An 18,139-nucleotide genomic window follows, 5' to 3' on the forward strand; every position below is an offset into this window, starting at 1 on the left:
TAACTGAAGAAAAAGCACGTGTCAATTGATTTCAGTTTTTCAGCCGTTAATTTTGGAATTATGCAGTACAAGTGATAGACGTGCTACGTTGTTTGGGAACTAGTATTTTCATTGCCCTAATAAGAATGTTGAGGAAAGTAAGATACTTTTATGTTTTGTAAGAAACTGGTAAAAAAGGGGTCAGAGATGTAAATTTTATAATCTGGTGGCCTCTAGGAAATGAACCTATAGGGTTTCAGGAAGGGTATCAAAGAGAAGCATTAGTCGAAGCATCGTTGTCTGGGCTTCCCTGGTGGCGCAGTGGTTGAGCGTTTGCCTGCCGATGCAGGGGACACGGGTTCGTGCCCCGGTCTGGGAAGATCCCATATGCCGCGGAGCGGCTGGGCCCGTGAGCCATGGCCGCTGAGCCTGCGCTTAAAAAAAAAAAAAAAAAAAAAAAAAACCATCGTTGTCCTGAGTGTTTGGAAGCATAATCATTCTTCCTGAGATTAGCTTCCTGGAAGTCATTGTCCCTCCTTAGGGAAAGATGTAATAGAGAGGTGTAAGAAATGAGGGCCCAAGCTCCATTGGAGACAACTAATGTGTTTTCTAGGCATTAGAGGATGCTGTGTGTCTAACATTTTATATTTGATAATTATTGATTTAGCATTAATGTAGCGTGATGTGGTGTTGGAGTGCAAAAGCAGTCTTTGCGTAAGCAACATCCTCTTGTGTCAGTTTAATTTTTTTCCCTGTTAATCCATTTGCAATCTTCTCTTTTAGAGAAAGGAACCATCTTTGGAGAGTGAGGCCTATTCATTTGAAGAAGAAACTGAGTTATCAAAAGGCGCCACGAGGAAGGTGACATAGAGCCCTATATAGTTGTCATGTTGAGCTCTTTTCCCAGGCGATTGTGGGTTTTTCAGGAGTTTTATTGTGTCTATCGTATTACCCTGATTCCTAGGATATTGCTTTGTGCATAGTAGGGACACAAATATGAATTGGACTGAATTAATTCTATGAGACTTGCAAATAAGTGAGCTCCTGAAGTTTATATTGTTTTGATCTTATTAATGCTTACTGTTCCCTCTCCATCCTCTTTTCTTGGAGAGAGCAGACTTTTATGGGATGAATATCTATCAACCTTTCTGGATAATAGCATTAATGTAATCTCACTTTTTGTTTTCTTTAAGGAAAGAAAGGCAGCCAAGTTAAGTAAGGAAGCATTAAAAAAATTGCATAGTGAGACTCAGCGCCTTATTCGAGGTAAAGAAACCTGTATGGTAAACACTGAGGCAAATCACATTATTTCTTTGTAAGCTCAACTTGGATGTTGGGGACTTTCCTTTTTTTTTAACAATCTTAATATGAATGAGATTATAATAATCAAGTTTAGAATTGATCTTGATGAATGGCCATTGTTCTGAAGCCCCTGGAACATTAGTATAAACTGAGAAAATTTCCGGAACTGTAGTGGTGGTAATGAGGGAGTTTTTTAAAGGGTTGTCTATGGCCTAGCTGCATCAGGATCCCTTTTACAAACCTTTCAAATTTATAAATTCTTAGGCCCCACAGAAATTCTGATTCAGTAGGCTCGAAATGGGGTCCAAGAATCTCTATTTTTAAAAAACTTACTGGATCAATTTGATTTCACAGCTAATTTTAAAAGCCACTGGTCTTCAGGGAATTTTTTTGTAGTTGGAGCCTGCTTTTATTAAAGGCAGGTTTGTTTTCTATTTCTGAGGATGGCTTTGGTTGTTTAGTTAACTGATTGTAAAGTGACATTTCAGAATGTACAGTATATGTATTTGCTTGTTTTGTTCCATTTTCTAGAGGCTGCACTTAATCTTCCATATCATATGCCTGAGAATAAAACTGTTCATGAATTCTTCAAACGTAAACCCCGGCCCACTTGCCAGGGAAATGCCATGGCACTACTGAAGTAAGAAGCTTCTTTCCTTGTGATTATAATTTTCATAAATATTCAGTTCTGAGGCAAACACCTGGTGTAAAGAGTTCAGATTCCTCACTTCCTTAAAATTGATTTAAACGATTCATTACGTGCTAAGGGATAAGAATGTTTCACGTTTAGGATAATTTTCAACTCCAGGTTATTTTCCCTTCTCTAGGTCATGTAAGTATCAGGCAAGCCATCACAAAGAAATCACAGACACTGAAAATACAACTGAGATAAATAGTGACCACCATAGCAAAGATTCTGAGCAGACAACAGGTGCAGGATATGAAATGGAAATTAATGCACTCCCTGCAGTTTCAAAGGAACCCCAGATCACTACTGGATCAGATGAGTCTTGCAGTAAGAATTTGACAGGAAGTGAAGAGCTAGAAATTCCCGAGAAACAAGAGCAGAGTGATGCTAGACCTTCACCTGGGGACATCTCGGTGGCACAACAGGAATGCAGCTTCCTTGGGAATAAGGACAGTGAGGAGTATCAGGCTGGAGGGCTTGTGGCACCTGAACCTTGTGCCCTGGAGGAAGAAGAAGGCCTGAAAAAAACAGAAGAAGCAGATGAGAAGGTGGAAGAGCCCAGCCTTCAAACTAAATCAGCAGCAGTGGTGCCACCTGAAAAAGTGAGGAGGTTCACTGTGGATAGACTGAAGCAACTGGGAGTAGATGTTTTCATTCAGCCTCGGCTGGGTGCTGACAAAGGTTCTTTTGTGATACTTGAAGAACCTGAAACCAACAGAGGTAATCCTTTGAATTGTGAGGAGCTTCTCTAGAGTGATTTGTTCTGGCAGCTTTCTAGTATTTGCCACTGTGGAGGACAGGGAATACAGGAGAAACAAATAATCACACATGGTCTTATTCTACAGATGTACCAGATACCAGATAGAAATCATTTAGGTACATTTGGCAGGGTATTAGAATGTTCTAAACCTTGTTTAAATGGAAACCTGTTGACAGTCAATGTACAAAGCAGGGTACATTGCTGTTGTTTTATGGTATGACTTTGATAAAAGCATTATTCAGTTTTTCACAGTTAGAAATATCTTGGTTCAGCAAATTGTCTGCAAAACTGAATTTCTTTTCTTTCTTTTCATTCATTCAACAAGTATTAAACTATCCGCTACATGCAAGTTGCTGTAAGGCATACTTGAGAAATCTGACGTTTATCCTACACTTAAGGTACTTACGCTCTACCCGGGGAGATAAGCAGTAGGCAAATAACAGCAATACAAGGAAGGAAGTGACATCTTCTATCATGAACATGTGTCCCTGATAATTGGAAAAAGTTAAATAACATGGAGAAAAGGGAAGAGTATTCTTTGCTGAAAGAAACATTTAGAGTAAAGAATCATAGTAAAGAGGAGGGATAAGTTTCTTACAATAGATGATTAAAGAATAAGTGGATGTAATTACTTGTTCACTACCTTCCCCTTTATACTTTGAGTAGGGATCTTCTGGCTTGTTCCTTACTCTGTCCCCCGTGCTGCCACAGTGGATGACACATTTTAGGCAGCCATGTTTACTGAATGAATGAAAGAATGAATGAATGATCCTTCAAGAGAGAAATCAAGTATTACCCACATTCGGTAGACTTCCTGACTTGTCGGTAAAATTAGGTGTTCCCTCCTCTGCAATGTGATATGATAATTAAGAGCTGAGGCTCTATAGCAAGGTTGGGATCTGAATCTGGATTACACTATTCACTGTTTAAACTTGAGTCTGCTATTTGACTTCTCCAAGGCATCTTTTTTTTTTTTTTTTTTGCGATATGCGGGCCTTTCACTGTTGTGGCCCCTCCTACCGCGGAGCACAGGTTCCGGACGCGCAGGCTCAGCAGCCATGGCCCATGGGCCCAGCCGCTCCGCGGCATGTGGGATCTTCCCGGACCGGGGCACGAACCCGTGTCGCCTGCATTGGCAGGCGGACTCCCAACCACTGCGCCACCAGGGAAGCCCCAAGGCATCTTTTTTAAAAAATGAAATAACGCTATCTGGTTCACAGGGCTTTAGTGAAGATTTGTTGAAATAATGCATACAAGTGGATAGCATAAAGAAACACTCAAATGGTGGCTGCTTTTTCTATTATCAGTGAAATTATTTACATCAAGACTCTCCTTCATTAACTAACATATGGTTGGCAGGTGCTAGGTCAGCCACAGTATCAGTCTTCGTTGATTGAATGGGTGGACTTTGTGGAAGTGGAGAAAAGGACGTTCTTAGAAGGGACAGAAAGAGCTCTGTGTGGTGCATATTGGGAGGACGTGTAAGTCAGTTTGACCAGAGCAGTTGCGGGGGTGGAAGGGTTTTGTAACAACTAGCATAGCTCTGTTAGCAAAGAAGTGTGGAAATAAGCTGTTGCCTAGAACAGGGAGAGAAAGTTTTGTTGTGTGGGACTAGAAGTTATCTAAATAGTCTGAGACTGAAAGGTGCGGTAGAACTTTCTGAGTACTTACTATCCTAATACTGTGAAATTTTTTTATATGGGACTAGAAGTTTTCTAAACAGTCTCAGACTGAGAAACAGAAAAGGGAAGAAACCTTTTTTTTGGCATACCTACTATATTAGACACTGATAGGTCTTTTTATTAGTTATCTTTCTTAATTTTCGTAGCCCCAGATATTATTTTGCAAATGAAGAGCCTGAGGTTTGGAGAGGTTGGGTAATTTTTCCAACATTACACTTGGCTTTTACAGGGAACTAGCACAATGCCTGGCTCATAGTAGGCACTTATTTTTAACTCAGAATATGTTTTCCTTCAGAAATAGTATTTGACATGGATATTGGGTTTCCAGATCAGCCTGTTTCATAATATATGAAGTTAGGATCAACATTTATTCATTCATGCAATAAACTTTTATTTAGCATGGTGGGTGCTGTGTATGCAAGTTAGATGTAGTCCCTTCTCATGAGGAAATTAAAGCCTAGTAGGAGTAACAGGCAGAAAAGTCGGATGTTAAGTGCTGTGCATACTTTGAGCCTAGAGAAAGAGTTCCTCACAGGGAGTCAGGGAAGCTTCTGAAAGGAGCTCATACCTGAGCTGAGTCCTGAAAGCTGAGTAAGAGATACCAAGGCAGAGAGGTGAGGGAGGGCTTTCTTGGTGGAGGGGACAGAGCTACAAAAGACACAAAGACAAGAGAAAGCTCTGGTTAGCTGAAGTGAAGATTGCAAGGAGGTTGGTGACTAGAGGCCAGATCATGCAGGGCTTTTAGGTGGAGACATGAGCTAGAGCAGAGACTTTTCACTTACAGAGGAGATGAAAGGTGTTGGGAAAAGACGATGGAGGGAGAGGAGCTTGAACAGGGGTTCTATAGTGAGGAGGGTGGTGGTTGAGTCACGTAGTAAAGGGCAAGGAAAAGGGGTGCTCCAGTGGGTTGGTGGATGAAGAGTTTTGAGGGACCTGGCTTTCTCCAGAAGAATGAAGGCAACTCCTGCCTCACTCTTATTTAAGGTCCTGAGTAATCTTCCTCCCCTTCCACTTCTTTTATTCTCTTGGCACCAGTGATGAGCTGCCTATTTCTGTTCCCTTTCCACTGCCACTCCCTGTTGCTTCTAACTTACTGAAATAAAATAAAATGGGATGCAGACTTACAGCTTCTCACCCTACTCTTTGGTTTGCAATGTAAACATGCCCTCCTTTGGGATTGGATTTTTTCTATTAATAAATAATGTTAGGGACTCAGAATAAAAAGGTTTCTTTCCAGTTCTTCTCTTTTTCTACTAAGACGCTCTAGGGAGGGAAAACCCACATCTACATGCTAAGCACAAAACTACTAAAGTATGATTTGAGTGCATTTTAGAAAAAGAGCCAAACTTGGAGTATCTTGGACATTTTATCATGGAAAAGAACGCATGGCATATGAAAATAGCCAGCATCCCTCAACCCCAAAGGAGCTTTTCTTCCTCTCCTTTCCTTTCCGTCAGCTCTTTTACACCAGATCCCACTATGGTATGACTGACTTGTTAAACAGAGTGAGAGAGGTAACAGCTAGTTGAGGGAGAAAGGAAAGAAAGTTCTGAGCAACAGCAGTGGGGAAGAAGGGAAAGGCCCTGTTGCTATTAGACCACTGAACTCATACTACGTGTGGGGGGGGGCGGGTGGGTGTATTCATAGTCCCGTTTATATACAAGTAGGGTGTGTGGTACAGGGACCACTTCTAACTGGGATTTCCTTTCTGATTGTACTGATTATATCTTTAAAATTTTGACGAAGAAACTTTTCCAGTCCTGCCGCTGACTTACATCACTCATTGCATTGATTGTTATTTTCTTTTTCCATTTTTTAAATTGACCTTACTCGTATTTAGTGAGATTGCTGATAAGCAGTGAAATGTTCAAAGAAGGGAATTTTTTAAAAGGAGACTGAAACCCATGAGAAATTAAGCCCTTGAATAATTGAGGAGTATAGTATTTTTTCTACCAGCTTAATACATTTTTAAAAAGAAGTGCACATACTTATTTTTATTTTTTTAACATCTTTATTGGAGTGTACTTGCTCTACAATGGTGTGTTAGTTTCTGCTTTATAACAAAGTGATTAGTTTCTGCTTTATAACAAAGTGAATCAGCTATACATATACATATATCCCCATATCTCCTCCCTCTTGTGTCTCCCTCCCACCCTCCGTATCCCACCCCTCTAGGTGGTCACAAAGCACCGAGCTGATCTCCCTGAGGAATTGCACATATTTAGAAACTTCATTGTAAATTTCTACCCTAAAATGAGTTTTGAAGTATATTGAGGAAGTTGCAGCAGTCCGTTAGTTTGGGTTAAGTTATATGAATTGGACACAGGTGTTGGTAGCAAAGGAGATTTTGGTATTTCTCTGTGTGTGTTTTTTTCCCTACAAGTTTGTTGAACTTAAAAAACACAGCTTGTAATTCTTAACTGGAATCTTAAAGGCAAACTGACATACTGGTTGGCGTTTGGTTTAGAACTGGAAGCCTTGAAGCAGCGTTTCTGGAAGCATGCTAATCCAGCAGCCAAACCCAGGGCTGCTCAGCAGGTGAATGTGAACATCATAGTGAAAGATGTGGGCCCTGATGGAAAGGAAGAGCTCAAGGCAGATACGGTAGCTGTGACTTTGGCAGCTGAGAAGCTGGATGGAGCAAGCCACACAAAACCAGGTATTTGCGGTCATGGGGGTTTCTTTGTTTACTTTTTTGGCTGGGGGCGGGGATGGGTGCCTGGCTCTTTGTACTCTGGCAGGGCTTTATGGCTACTGAAGACCCTATAATGAGACGTTATAGAATCTTTTTCCTTGGAGACTTTAGAGATGGGACAGCAGTACCTCTAGCATGATTCATGTGTGTAGCATTACCTAGTTGTGTGGGGTGGGTCAGAGGAATTATTTCTTAAACTAGCCTTTGTCTTATTGTTTAAAAAAATATATCCATTGTAGAAAATACATGGAATAAACAAAAAACTTCTACAATTCTCTATCAGAGACATCTTCTGTAACCATGTTTTATATCCTTTAAAACTTTTTGCATGTATTTTTTAAACAGACAGTACATGTCTGCTTAAAAAATAAAACAGTAATGCAATCATACTGTGCATTCTGCTTTGTAATCTGTATTAGGGACAGGTCTGTTTTTCCACTCCCACTTTGAAAACACGAGTAATATATCACATAGAAAAAAATTAAAACACTGAGGAAAAGGTATAAAATGAAAAATTAGTCTTCCCAAAGGCAACTTAACAATTTCTTGTGTGTTCTGGGAAAATTCATATGCATATGCCATTGTGTGTGTGTGTGTGTATGTGTGTGTGTGTGTGTGTGTGTGAGAGAGAGAGTGAGAGAGAGAGAGACATTGTACACTTATACTCTCTGCCAGGCACTGCTCTAGGTGCTTTACAGCAAATAACATTAGTGTCCTTATTTTATATGTGAAGAAACTGATATAGAAAGCATTTAAACAACTTGCTCAAATTTATATAACTAGTAAGTAGTAGAACTAGCAGCCTAATCCAGACCACCTAACTTAAGAGTTCACATATCAGGATACACATTATTGCTTTGGGGCCTTTTTTTTTTTTAACAGCTGTGTGATATTCCATTGTGCAAGTATAACATGATTTGTTTAACCATACTCCTATTAATGGACATTGTGTTTGTTTCAGTTTTGGTATTTCATACAATATTGCGTCCTAGTATCAGATATATGTTAGTAAATTTTGATGCAAAATTCCTTACAGTGGAATCAGTGAGTCAAAAAAAATATATATATATATATATATCATCCCATTGTCCTTCAGAATAGTTGCACCGATTTACACTCTGAATCACGGTGTATAAGAGTTCCTGTTAAAAAAAAAAAAAGAGTTCCTGTTTCTTCCAGTTAATAACAGATATTATCAAGCCTTCAAATTTTTGCCAAATATATAAAAAATGGTATCTCATTATTTTGATTTGTATTTCTAATGAGAAGTGATGTTAAGCATTATTTTTTAAAATAATTTTTAATTTTATTTTTGGCTGCATTGGGTCTTTGTTGCTGTGCTCGGTCTTTCTCTAGTTGCGGCGAGTGGGGGCTACTCTTCATTGCGGTGCATAGGCTTCTCATTGCGGTGGCTTCTCTTGTTGCAGAGCACAGGCTCTAGGTGCGCGGGCTTCAGTAGTCGTGGCCCGCGGGCTCAGTAGCTGTGGCTCATGGGCTTAGTTGCTCCACGGCATGTGGGATCTTCCTGGACCAGGGCTCGAACCTGTGTCCTCTGCATTGGCAGGTGGCTTCTTAACCACTGTGCCACCAGGGAAGCCCTTACGCATTATTTTTAATTTTATTTACAATATATGTTCATTTTTCTGTGAACTACCAGTTCATATCGTTTGCCCATTTTACTCTCTAGTTGTTTCTCTTTTTCTTTAATGTGGATAAATTTATCAATATTTTCCTTCATGGCTTCTGAACCATAGACTTTTGAAGGCCCACTCCCCCCCACCCATCTTTTTTTTTTTTTACCCTTTTAAATAATAGTTTTATAATCTCTGTAATATATTATCCCAGGGTGTAGAGCATAATTATGGAAGTTATCTCCTACACTCAATTCATGATATTCTCCATTTGTTAAGATAACAAAAGCCTAGACTCCTAAGGTCTCTGATTTTCCTTTTGGGTTGTGTCTAGAACACCTCTGGAGTTGCCTAAAGTGGACACTTGTGTTGTTGTAGTGTGTAGTTGGTCATTACGTCTAAAGCATCTCTTCATATTTCTGTTCAGGGGAAAAGCTTCAGGTGCTGAAAGCTAAGCTGCAAGAAGCAATGAAACTCCGAAGGTCTGAGGAGCGCCAAAAGCGCCAAGCATTACTTAAGTTAGATAATGAAGATGGATTTGAAGAAGAGGAGGAGGAGGAGGAAGAAATGACGGATCAGTCCGAGGAAGACGGAGAAGAGGAGGGAGAGGAAGCTTTGGAGGAAGAAGAGGCAAAAGAGGAGGAAGAGGAGGAAGAAGGCAATCAGGAGGTTTCTGGCAATTATGTGATTTTGTTACTAGATCATGATGAATAAGGAAGAGAGAAAATCAGATTTGAGTAAGAATATAATGAGCATGTTCAATTGTATAAGAGATTTCAGGGGCAGAGATAAATGTAGCTCATATGTACTTAAATATTAGTGCTTTCAGTCCTTTCAGCACCAGGGAACACCTGCAGTTCACAGAGCCATAGCCTTGGCTTCTACCTGTTGGTTTACATATTGTACTATTATACTGATATCGAAATGGTTTTGTATTAATAGAAATTTTATCTTTGTTGTTCATTTAGGTTTCTCTATTCAGAATAAAAAGCACTTTTAACCTTGGCCAGGTTGAGTTCTGGAATAAATTCTCAGACAGCCCGAGACCTTCCTGAGTTAATTTTATTCTTTGTTGAGGAAGGTATTTGTAGAAGGGCCTCTTGCCCTTTTTCTATAGTATTGTTTTCCACCTAGAGAAGACAGATGATGATAGGACTTTTGGTATTAGAAAAAAGAAAGTCGTCCTTGTTTGAACACTGGAGTCATTTAAAAGAACTGGTTAATGTTTAACCCTGGGTAAAGGAAGAGGAAAGCCGTGGCTGAACTGGGCAGGATGTCATAGTTTGTGGTTGGTTGGAGGTCAGTAGTTGTCCTGCAATCTCAGGCTAATCATGTAACCTCTCATTGACTCAATAAAATGATAATCCGGTTCTTTCATGATCTTGTGGCAGTTTTGGGAGGGTAAAGGTAAAGTAACATAAGTATAAAAGAGCTTTAGAAGTGTCAGCGTAAATTGTGTTAATGATAATGGTTAGACCGAGCTTCCTTCAGGTTTACCTTTTCAGATTTAAGATGTGACTTGTAACTAAGCAGCCATATTTCAGGCTGACAGTGTGTTTGCTTTTAAATTTTTTGACTTGTATTATTCTGTTTTGGGGTTGTGTGATTGAAGATTGCAGAATTCCTTCTCGGTAGTGAAGAAATAGAAACCAAAGATGAGAAAGAAATGGATAAAGAAAACAATGATGGCAATGGTGAAATTGGCAAGTCAGTTGGCCTTCTCTCTGTCCCCAAGCCTCTCTTGTCAGATTCTACCTTCCTTCTATTTAAGGACAACTCTTCCAAGATGGGGTAAGTAATTCTCTCTAAGGAAAGATAAGATTCCGTGGTATTTGCCCCTCTAGTAAGAAGCAGATACTCAAACAATTTACCTTCTTATTTTGTAGTTACTCTGCTAGTGAAGAAAAATCAGAAATAGATGAAAACTCAGGCAAAAGACCTAGCAAACTAGGTAAGTAGTGACTCTTTCGCAGAACGTGACTTTTCTCTGATCCTCCAGCTTTGACACTTAAGGACTACAATTCCTTAAGGTTCCATTTTTTGGAACCCTAGTGGACTTTTCCCAGTCTTACCTGTGGCAATGACAGGAATTTATGAATTAGAATATTTTTCTTGGTCTAGTTTTTGAAAACTTACCTGCAGTTTCCACGAGCATGTAATACGTCCTTAGTGAGTATGTGTTGATTGAACGAAACATGAAACATTTCTATCATATGTAGATCAAAGGAAGATGTGTAAGTGATTGGATAATGGAAAGAGTAATCATAGGCATTAGGCAGAAAGACAGGAACTTTCAGGTGTCACTTAGCTCACAGTGATAAACCCTGATTATATAATGTTATCTTAGTACCATAATTGACCTTTTTTTTAAAAAAATTTATTTATTTTATTTATTTATTTTTGGCTGCGTTGGGTCTTCGTTGCTGTGTGCAGGCTTTCTCTAGTTGTGGTGAACGGGGGCTACTCATCATTACGGTGCACGAGCTTCTCATTACAGTGGCTTCTCTTGTGGAGCACAGGCTCTAGACACGCGGGCTTCCGTAGTTGTGGCATGCAGGCTCAGTAGTTGTGGCTCGTGGGCTCTAGAGCGCAGGCTCAGTAGTTGTGGCAGACAGGCTTAGTTGCTCCGCGGCATGTGGGATCTTCCCAGACCAGGGCTCGAACCCGTGTCCCCTGCATTGGCAGGTGGATTATTAACCACTGCGCCCCCGTAATTGACCTTTAATGTAACGTTTTGGAACATGTGACTTGAGAGGTTTGCCAGTGGGTCTTACCTGACAGTTTCATTCTCAACTCTTTTTCCTAAACAAATCTAACTTATTTCTGGAATCATGCACTTAAAAGTTATTTTTCTTTAGATGAAGATGATTCATGCTCATTACTGACAAAGGAGAGCAGCCACAATAGCAGCTTTGAGCTGATAGGCTCCACAATTCCATCCTATCAGCCTTGCAACAGACAAACAGGCCGTGGGACCAGTCTTTTCCCTACGGCAGGAGGATTCAGATCTCCTTCCCCTGGACTATTTCGAGCCAGTTTGGTCAGCTCAGCTTCTAAGGTAAGATGGCAGTGGTTTTCTAATCTCCTTCTGCTTTTGCTTCCCACATTGCTAAATAAAGTGTGTCCAAGCCAACAACTCCCACCACATTGTGTATGTTTAGTTTAAAAAATCCACCCCTTTGTGTATTTTTATATATATATAAATTTATTTTATTTATTTATTTTTGGCTGCATTGGGTCTTTGTTGCTGCACGCGGGCTTTCTCTAGTTTCGGGGAATGGGGGCTACTCTTCGTTGTGTTGCATGGGCTTCTTGTTGCTGTGGCTTCTCTTGTTGTGGAGCATGTGCTCTAGGTGCGCGAGCTTCAGTAGTTGTGGCTCACGGGCTTAGTTGCTCCGCGGCATGTGGGATCTGCCCAGACCAGGGCTCGAACCCGTGTCCCCTGCATTGGCAGGCGGATTCTTAACCACTGCACCACCAGGGAAGTCCCCCCGCTTTGTGTATTAAAAACAAGCCTCATCCAAGTTTCTTACTTTCTTGAAAATATTTTTCTTTATGCTCCTCTTGGCTATGCATTGTCCTCCTCAACTGCAATTGCCTGAGAGTAGATTAAATTTTACAAATAGCAGCTTCTGCTGTTGTCATGACAGTGAATGACATTTGTAAAATGTTTTGTTTTTGTTTGGTTTTGTTTTGGTGCCAGAGTTCAGGGAAGCTGTCTGAGCCTTCACTTCCCATAGAGGATTCCCAGGATCTGTATAACGCCTCCCCAGAGCCTAAGACACTTTTCCTAGGAGCAGGAGACTTCCAGTTCTGTTTAGAAGATGACACTCAGAGCCAACTGTTGGATGCAGATGGGTAGGTAGTTTTATGTTTCTGTGGGTGGATGGTGCTGGGTACGGCTTAATTTTGTTTAAAAATAAAGTGAGCTTCTGTCGCTCCATCTGTGCTTTCTCTTCTGAGAAAGAGAGGTGTACAGACCATTAGTATTACATTCCACACGTTTGAACAAAGTCTGTCTAGAAAATTAAAAGTAAATAGCCTTGGGCTTCCCTGGTGGCACAGTGGTTAAGAATCCGCCTGCCAATGCAGGAGACACGGGTTCAAGCCCTGGTCTGGGAAGATCCCACATCCCACAGGCAACTAAGCCCATGCGCCACAACTACTGAGCCTGCGCTCTAGATCCCGTGAGCCACAACTACGGAGCCTGCGAGCCACAACTACTGAAGCCCGGGCGCCTAGAGCCCATGCTCTGCAACAAGAGAAGCCACCACAATGAGAAGCCCACGCACCACAATGAAGAGTAGCCCCCGCTCGCCGCAACCAGAGAAAGCCTGCACACAGCAATGAAGACCCAACGCAGCCAAAAATAAATAAATAAATAAATACATTTATTTTTTAAAAAAAGAAAAAGTAAATAGCCTTGCTGGCATTCTGATCCTTCAATTTCTGCATTGTATGAAATGCATAGCTCTTATAAGGTCATCAGATTTCTCTGCATCCACCCTACTATGTTAGGATTGTTGGGTAGGATTGAGAATTGACACTTTTGTGGCACATTACATGCATAACACCAAGCCCTACTCTAGCACCATTTGAAGCCAAAAATTATCCTTTACCCTTCACCTTTTTTTTTCAGAATTGGCTTTTTTTAAAAATTTATTTATTTATTTATCTTTTTAATTTTGGCTGCATTGGGTCTTTGTTGCTGTGCATGAGCTTTCTCTAATTGTGGCAAGTGGGGGCTACTCTTCGTTGTGGTGGCTTCTCTTGTTGTGGAGCATGAGCTCTAGGTGTGCGGGCTTCAGTAGTTGTGCCACGTGGCCTCAGTAGTTGTGGCTTGCGGGCTCAGTAGTTGTGGCTTGTGGGCTCTAGAGCGCAGGCTCAGTAGTTGTGGTGCACGGGCTTAGTTGCTCTGCAGCATGTGGGATCTTTCTGGACCAGGGCATGAACCTGTGTCCCCTGCCTTGGCAGGCAGGTTCTTAACCACTGCACCACCAGGGAAGTCCCATGCCCTTTACCTTTCGAATAGGCTTTATTCTTTCATAAACTTCCCCCTCCCTCTTTAGATTGTCACAGGCTAAAGTGTGACACTCTTGTCTTCTGGTTCAGGATTCAGCTTCTAACTTTGGTATTGGAGATGAGTTCGGGCTTTTCACCCACCACTTTGTTTTTTTCCTGGAGAATTTCTTACACTCTTCATTGTGCTTGTAGGTTCTTAAATGTTAGAAACCACAGGAATCAGTACCAAGCTTTGAAGCCTCGATTGCCATTGGCCAGTATGGATGAGAACGCCATGGACGCCAACATGGATGAGCTGTTGGATTTGTGTACGGGAAAGTTCACATCTCAGGCTGAAAAACCTCTGTCCAGGAAGAGCGACAAGAAAGAGAACATGGAGGAACTTCTGGATCTGTGTTCAGGAAAATTTACTTCTCAGGGTAATTATCCAACAGAGCATCAGGCTAACCACAGCCAAATATCTTAAGTCAGTGTCCTTGAAAAGAAGCCCCTTACTGTCAGGTGAGAAAACAGAGCTGTGGTGGATTCTTGAGCATAGGTTGCATGCACTGCTTAGCTCCTGACATTCAGAGCTCTTACTTTCTTAGAGTGGTGAAGTATCAACTTAAAACTGCTTTAGCTTTGGCCATATGACTTGTCATTTATGGCTAATATATGTGCAAAGCTTAGAGCAGTGTCTGCTGCATAGAATATTTCATATAAATGCTAACTTATTACTTCCACCTGCACACCCCTTTCTCCCCCTCACACCTCTGCTAGAACGTAAGCTGTTTGGGAGCTGCGATCTTTGTTTTGTTTGCTGCTGTCTTCCTGGCGCCTGGCACATAGTAAGCACTAAATAAGGATTTGTTGAATGAATGAATGAATGGGGAGCTCTTTTTGGCAAGCTTACCTTAGAACTGTGTTGAGCCGGCATGTCTTCAGATGGCTGGGGAGAGAGGATAAAGCTGTCATTTCTTGGTGACAAATCTTTTTCTTCATCGTGATGTAGATGTCTCTACTCTGGCTCCATCAGAGTTAACTAAGCAGGAGAAGGAGAACAGTCTGGGTGATCCAATGGAAGAAGCACTTGCTCTTTGCTCAGGCTCTTTCCCAACAGACAGGTGAGTCTCAGTGATTGGAGGGAACTTGGCAAGTCCGGTGTTCTGATAAAATACTGGGGTAGGTTCTCTGGGCTCAGGAATAAATGGTCATCTTAGGGGCTTCATATCCTGTCTGAGAGTCTTGCAGTCTGTTTGAGTCTCATATTTGCATAGTAAGGAAATTATAATGCTTTCATTTAGTTGGTGGGGAACAGGGTAAAAAAAGGGCAAGAAAAAGCACATGAAAGTTCTCAACATCACTAATAATTAAGGAAATGCAGGGGCTTCCCTGGTGGCACAGTGGTTGAGAATCCACCTGCCAATGCAGGGGACATGGGTTCAAGCCCAGGTCCGGGAAGATCCCTCATGCTGTGGAGCAACTAAGCCCATGCGCCACAACTACTGAGCCTGCACTCTAGAGCCTGTGAACCACAACTACTGAGCCTGCGTGCTCTAACTACTGAAGCCCATGTGCCTAGAGCCCGTGCTCTGCAATGAGAAGCCACTGCAATGAGAAGCCCGCACACTGCCACGAAGAGTAGCCCCTGCTCGTTGCAACTAGAGAAAGCCCGTGCGCAGCAGCGAAGACCCAACACAGCCAAAAATAAAAATAAATAAATTTATTTTAAAAAGAAAAGAAAAGATAATGCAAATCAAAACCATAATAAGATACTACCTCACACCCAGCAGTTATTCCACTTTTGGCTATATACACAAAAGAAGTGAGAACAGCGTCTGTAATAGATATTTGTACACCCATGTTCATAGTATTATTCGTAATAGTCAAAAGGTGGAAGCATCCCAAGTGGATACATACACAGTGGAATAATATTCAGCATTTAAAAAGGAAGGAGATTCTGATACATGCTACAGCATGGATGAACTGTGAGGAGATTATGCTAAGTGAAGTAAGCTAGTCACAAAATGACAAATACTGTATGATTCCACTTACATGAGGTACTTAGAGTAGTCAAATTCGTAGACACAAAGTAGAAGGGTGGTTGCTAGGGATTGTGGGGAGGGAAGAATGGGGAGTTGCTATTGAAAGGGTATAGAGTTTTAGTTTTGTAAGATGAAGAGTTCTGGAAGTTGGTTGCATAACAATGTGAATGTACGTAACACTAATGAACTGTACACTTAAAATGATTAAGATAGTAAACTATGTTGTGTGTATTTTATCACAATTTAAAAAATTTTTTTAAACGCAAGATATCTCGTTTCCTGTTTCTTGAAGAGATTGTTGGTGCTATAAAATATTTTCAGTTCCTAAGTTGGCTGACTGCTTGTAGTTTGCTTTCAACTCTTTTATTGATTTGTTGATTTGCATTTTAGGGAAGAAGAAGGTGAAGAGGAGGAATTTGGAGACTTTCAGCTTGTCCCAAATGATAATGAGTTTGATAGTGATGAGGTGAGTTTGAAAGCGACAGAGTAATCATAACCGAACTCCATGTATTGCTGCTGTGTTTGCTTGTTTTGTAGTTTGAGTTCTTGAGAATTCTGTTTGGCATGTTATCAGAAGCAATTTCCTAGAATCAAATGTTTGGGCAGAAGTTTATAAATTCCTGTCTTAGTTGAGGACACATTTTATTCTGTGTAACTTTGCATGTGATACTATATGATTTTGCAGGATGAACACAGTGACTCTGACAATGAAGACCCGGCACTAGAAGACCATGAAGATAATGATGAAGAAGACCTCCTGCAGCAATCCGAGAAGTTGAAAAGGCAAATGTAGGTGTTATGCCCCTTCCTTCAGTTGCAAGAAAGTTCTCCTGACAGTTGAGTTGTAGCTTGCTACATTTGCTGGTTCTATTTTTCCTTTTTGTGGTTAACACAGATTGAATAGAAGCCATTTACGTGATATCTCTTGAGTATTCAAAGATGGTCACGTCCTCCTCAAGTGATTCCTATACTAAACATCCCTAGTTCTTCAACTGTTTCTCACGTGACATTGCTTCCAGACTCCTCACATGTATGGAAACTCTCTTTATCTTCAGGTGTGGTCTGACCACCGCTCTGTGTAGTGGTACAACCACATCCCTTGTTCTGGTTGCATACTACTTTATGAAGTAACCAAAGAGCATAAGAGCTGAGTCACTGTAGATCCTGAGGATCTTGTAAATGACTAAAATTCCCCATGCCTTTTTTCCTGTGAATTACTGTCATTCCAGGTTTTCCTCATCCTAGTCTCAGGCAAATGACCCCCCTTTATTTTTTTAATATTTTGTTGTCATTTTGATCATGAAAGTAAGCCATTTATTTTGGAATATTTCAAAGAATACAGAAAGACATAAATAAAAAGTCATCCAGGAACTTCCCTGGTGATGCAGTGGTTAAGAATCCACCTGCCAATGCAGGGGACACAGGTTCGATCCCTGGTCCGGAACAATCCCACATGCCACGGAGCAACTAAGCCCGTGCACCACAACTACTGAGCCTGTACTCTAGAGCCCGAGAGCCACAACTACTGAGCCCGAGTGCTGCAACTACTGAAGCCTGCATGCCTAGAGCCCGTGCTCTGCAACAAGAGAAGCCACTGCAAAGAGAAGCCCGAGCACCACAACAAAGAGTAGCCCCTGCTCACCGCAACTAGAGAAAGCCCGCGTGCAGCAACAAAGACCCAACGCAGCCAAAAAAAAGAAAGTCATCCATGTCCACCGTCCAGGATATTTTTGAAAGTGGTGGTGGTGGTTATTATTAACTCATAACTTTTTTTCAGGCATATATTTTTATGTGGTTGAGATCTGTACAATTTTTTTTATATGTACAATTTTGCATCTTGCTTTTTTTTCCTACTTACCATATCTGTAAGCCTTTTTCCTTGATATTGAAGGTTTTATAAAAACCATTTTAATAGGTATTCCACATTTTATTATTTGTAGATGACTTTTGGAATTCAAATATAGGATATCATATTGATCCTTATTAGATTTATTTTGTTGTTTTTAGCCCATCATTCCATTCTGTTGAGATCAGTTTGGGCTTCTAATTTGTCACCTGTCAAATTAACTATTCATACAGCTTTGGGCCATCTATAGATTTTTTTTCTAAGGCAATGGTTCTTAAACCTTATTTAACTATAGAGTCCTTTGTTTAAATGAAATCTTATAAAGAATGGCAGCTAAAAATTGAACTGCTCAAAGAGGGTAGATGGGAAGATTGAGAAGCTTAGTGGCTATTGGCCCCTGAAGGAATTCTTCAGGAACCCTAGGAGTTAGAGGAACTCAGCTTTAAAATAATAATGGAAGTCTTTCATAAAAAATCAGTCTTCGGGGCTTCCCTGGTGGTGCAGTGGTTG

At 40.9% G+C, this 18,139-nt stretch overlaps 1 protein-coding gene across 1 annotated transcript in view; it reads left to right on the forward strand.

Moving 5' to 3' along the window:
* The window catches only part of CLSPN (claspin), a 28,660-nt gene that overhangs the window by 5,377 nt on the left and 5,144 nt on the right, over window positions 1-18,139 (forward strand). Inside the window, exons 5-18 of the mRNA XM_004266472.3 lie at window positions 763-840; window positions 1,173-1,245; window positions 1,813-1,921; window positions 2,109-2,689; window positions 6,879-7,070; window positions 9,165-9,406; window positions 10,350-10,528; window positions 10,624-10,688; window positions 11,596-11,795; window positions 12,441-12,595; window positions 13,952-14,178; window positions 14,751-14,862; window positions 16,174-16,249; window positions 16,469-16,572. Of these exons, the coding sequence (XP_004266520.1) occupies window positions 763-840; window positions 1,173-1,245; window positions 1,813-1,921; window positions 2,109-2,689; window positions 6,879-7,070; window positions 9,165-9,406; window positions 10,350-10,528; window positions 10,624-10,688; window positions 11,596-11,795; window positions 12,441-12,595; window positions 13,952-14,178; window positions 14,751-14,862; window positions 16,174-16,249; window positions 16,469-16,572 (2,393 nt within the window). The remainder of the gene's footprint in view (window positions 1-762; window positions 841-1,172; window positions 1,246-1,812; window positions 1,922-2,108; window positions 2,690-6,878; window positions 7,071-9,164; window positions 9,407-10,349; window positions 10,529-10,623; window positions 10,689-11,595; window positions 11,796-12,440; window positions 12,596-13,951; window positions 14,179-14,750; window positions 14,863-16,173; window positions 16,250-16,468; window positions 16,573-18,139) is intronic.

Source organism: Orcinus orca, chromosome 1 (assembly GCF_937001465.1).
Source record: "Orcinus orca chromosome 1, mOrcOrc1.1, whole genome shotgun sequence".
In the NCBI taxonomy this organism is placed as follows: domain Eukaryota; kingdom Metazoa; phylum Chordata; class Mammalia; order Artiodactyla; family Delphinidae; genus Orcinus; species Orcinus orca.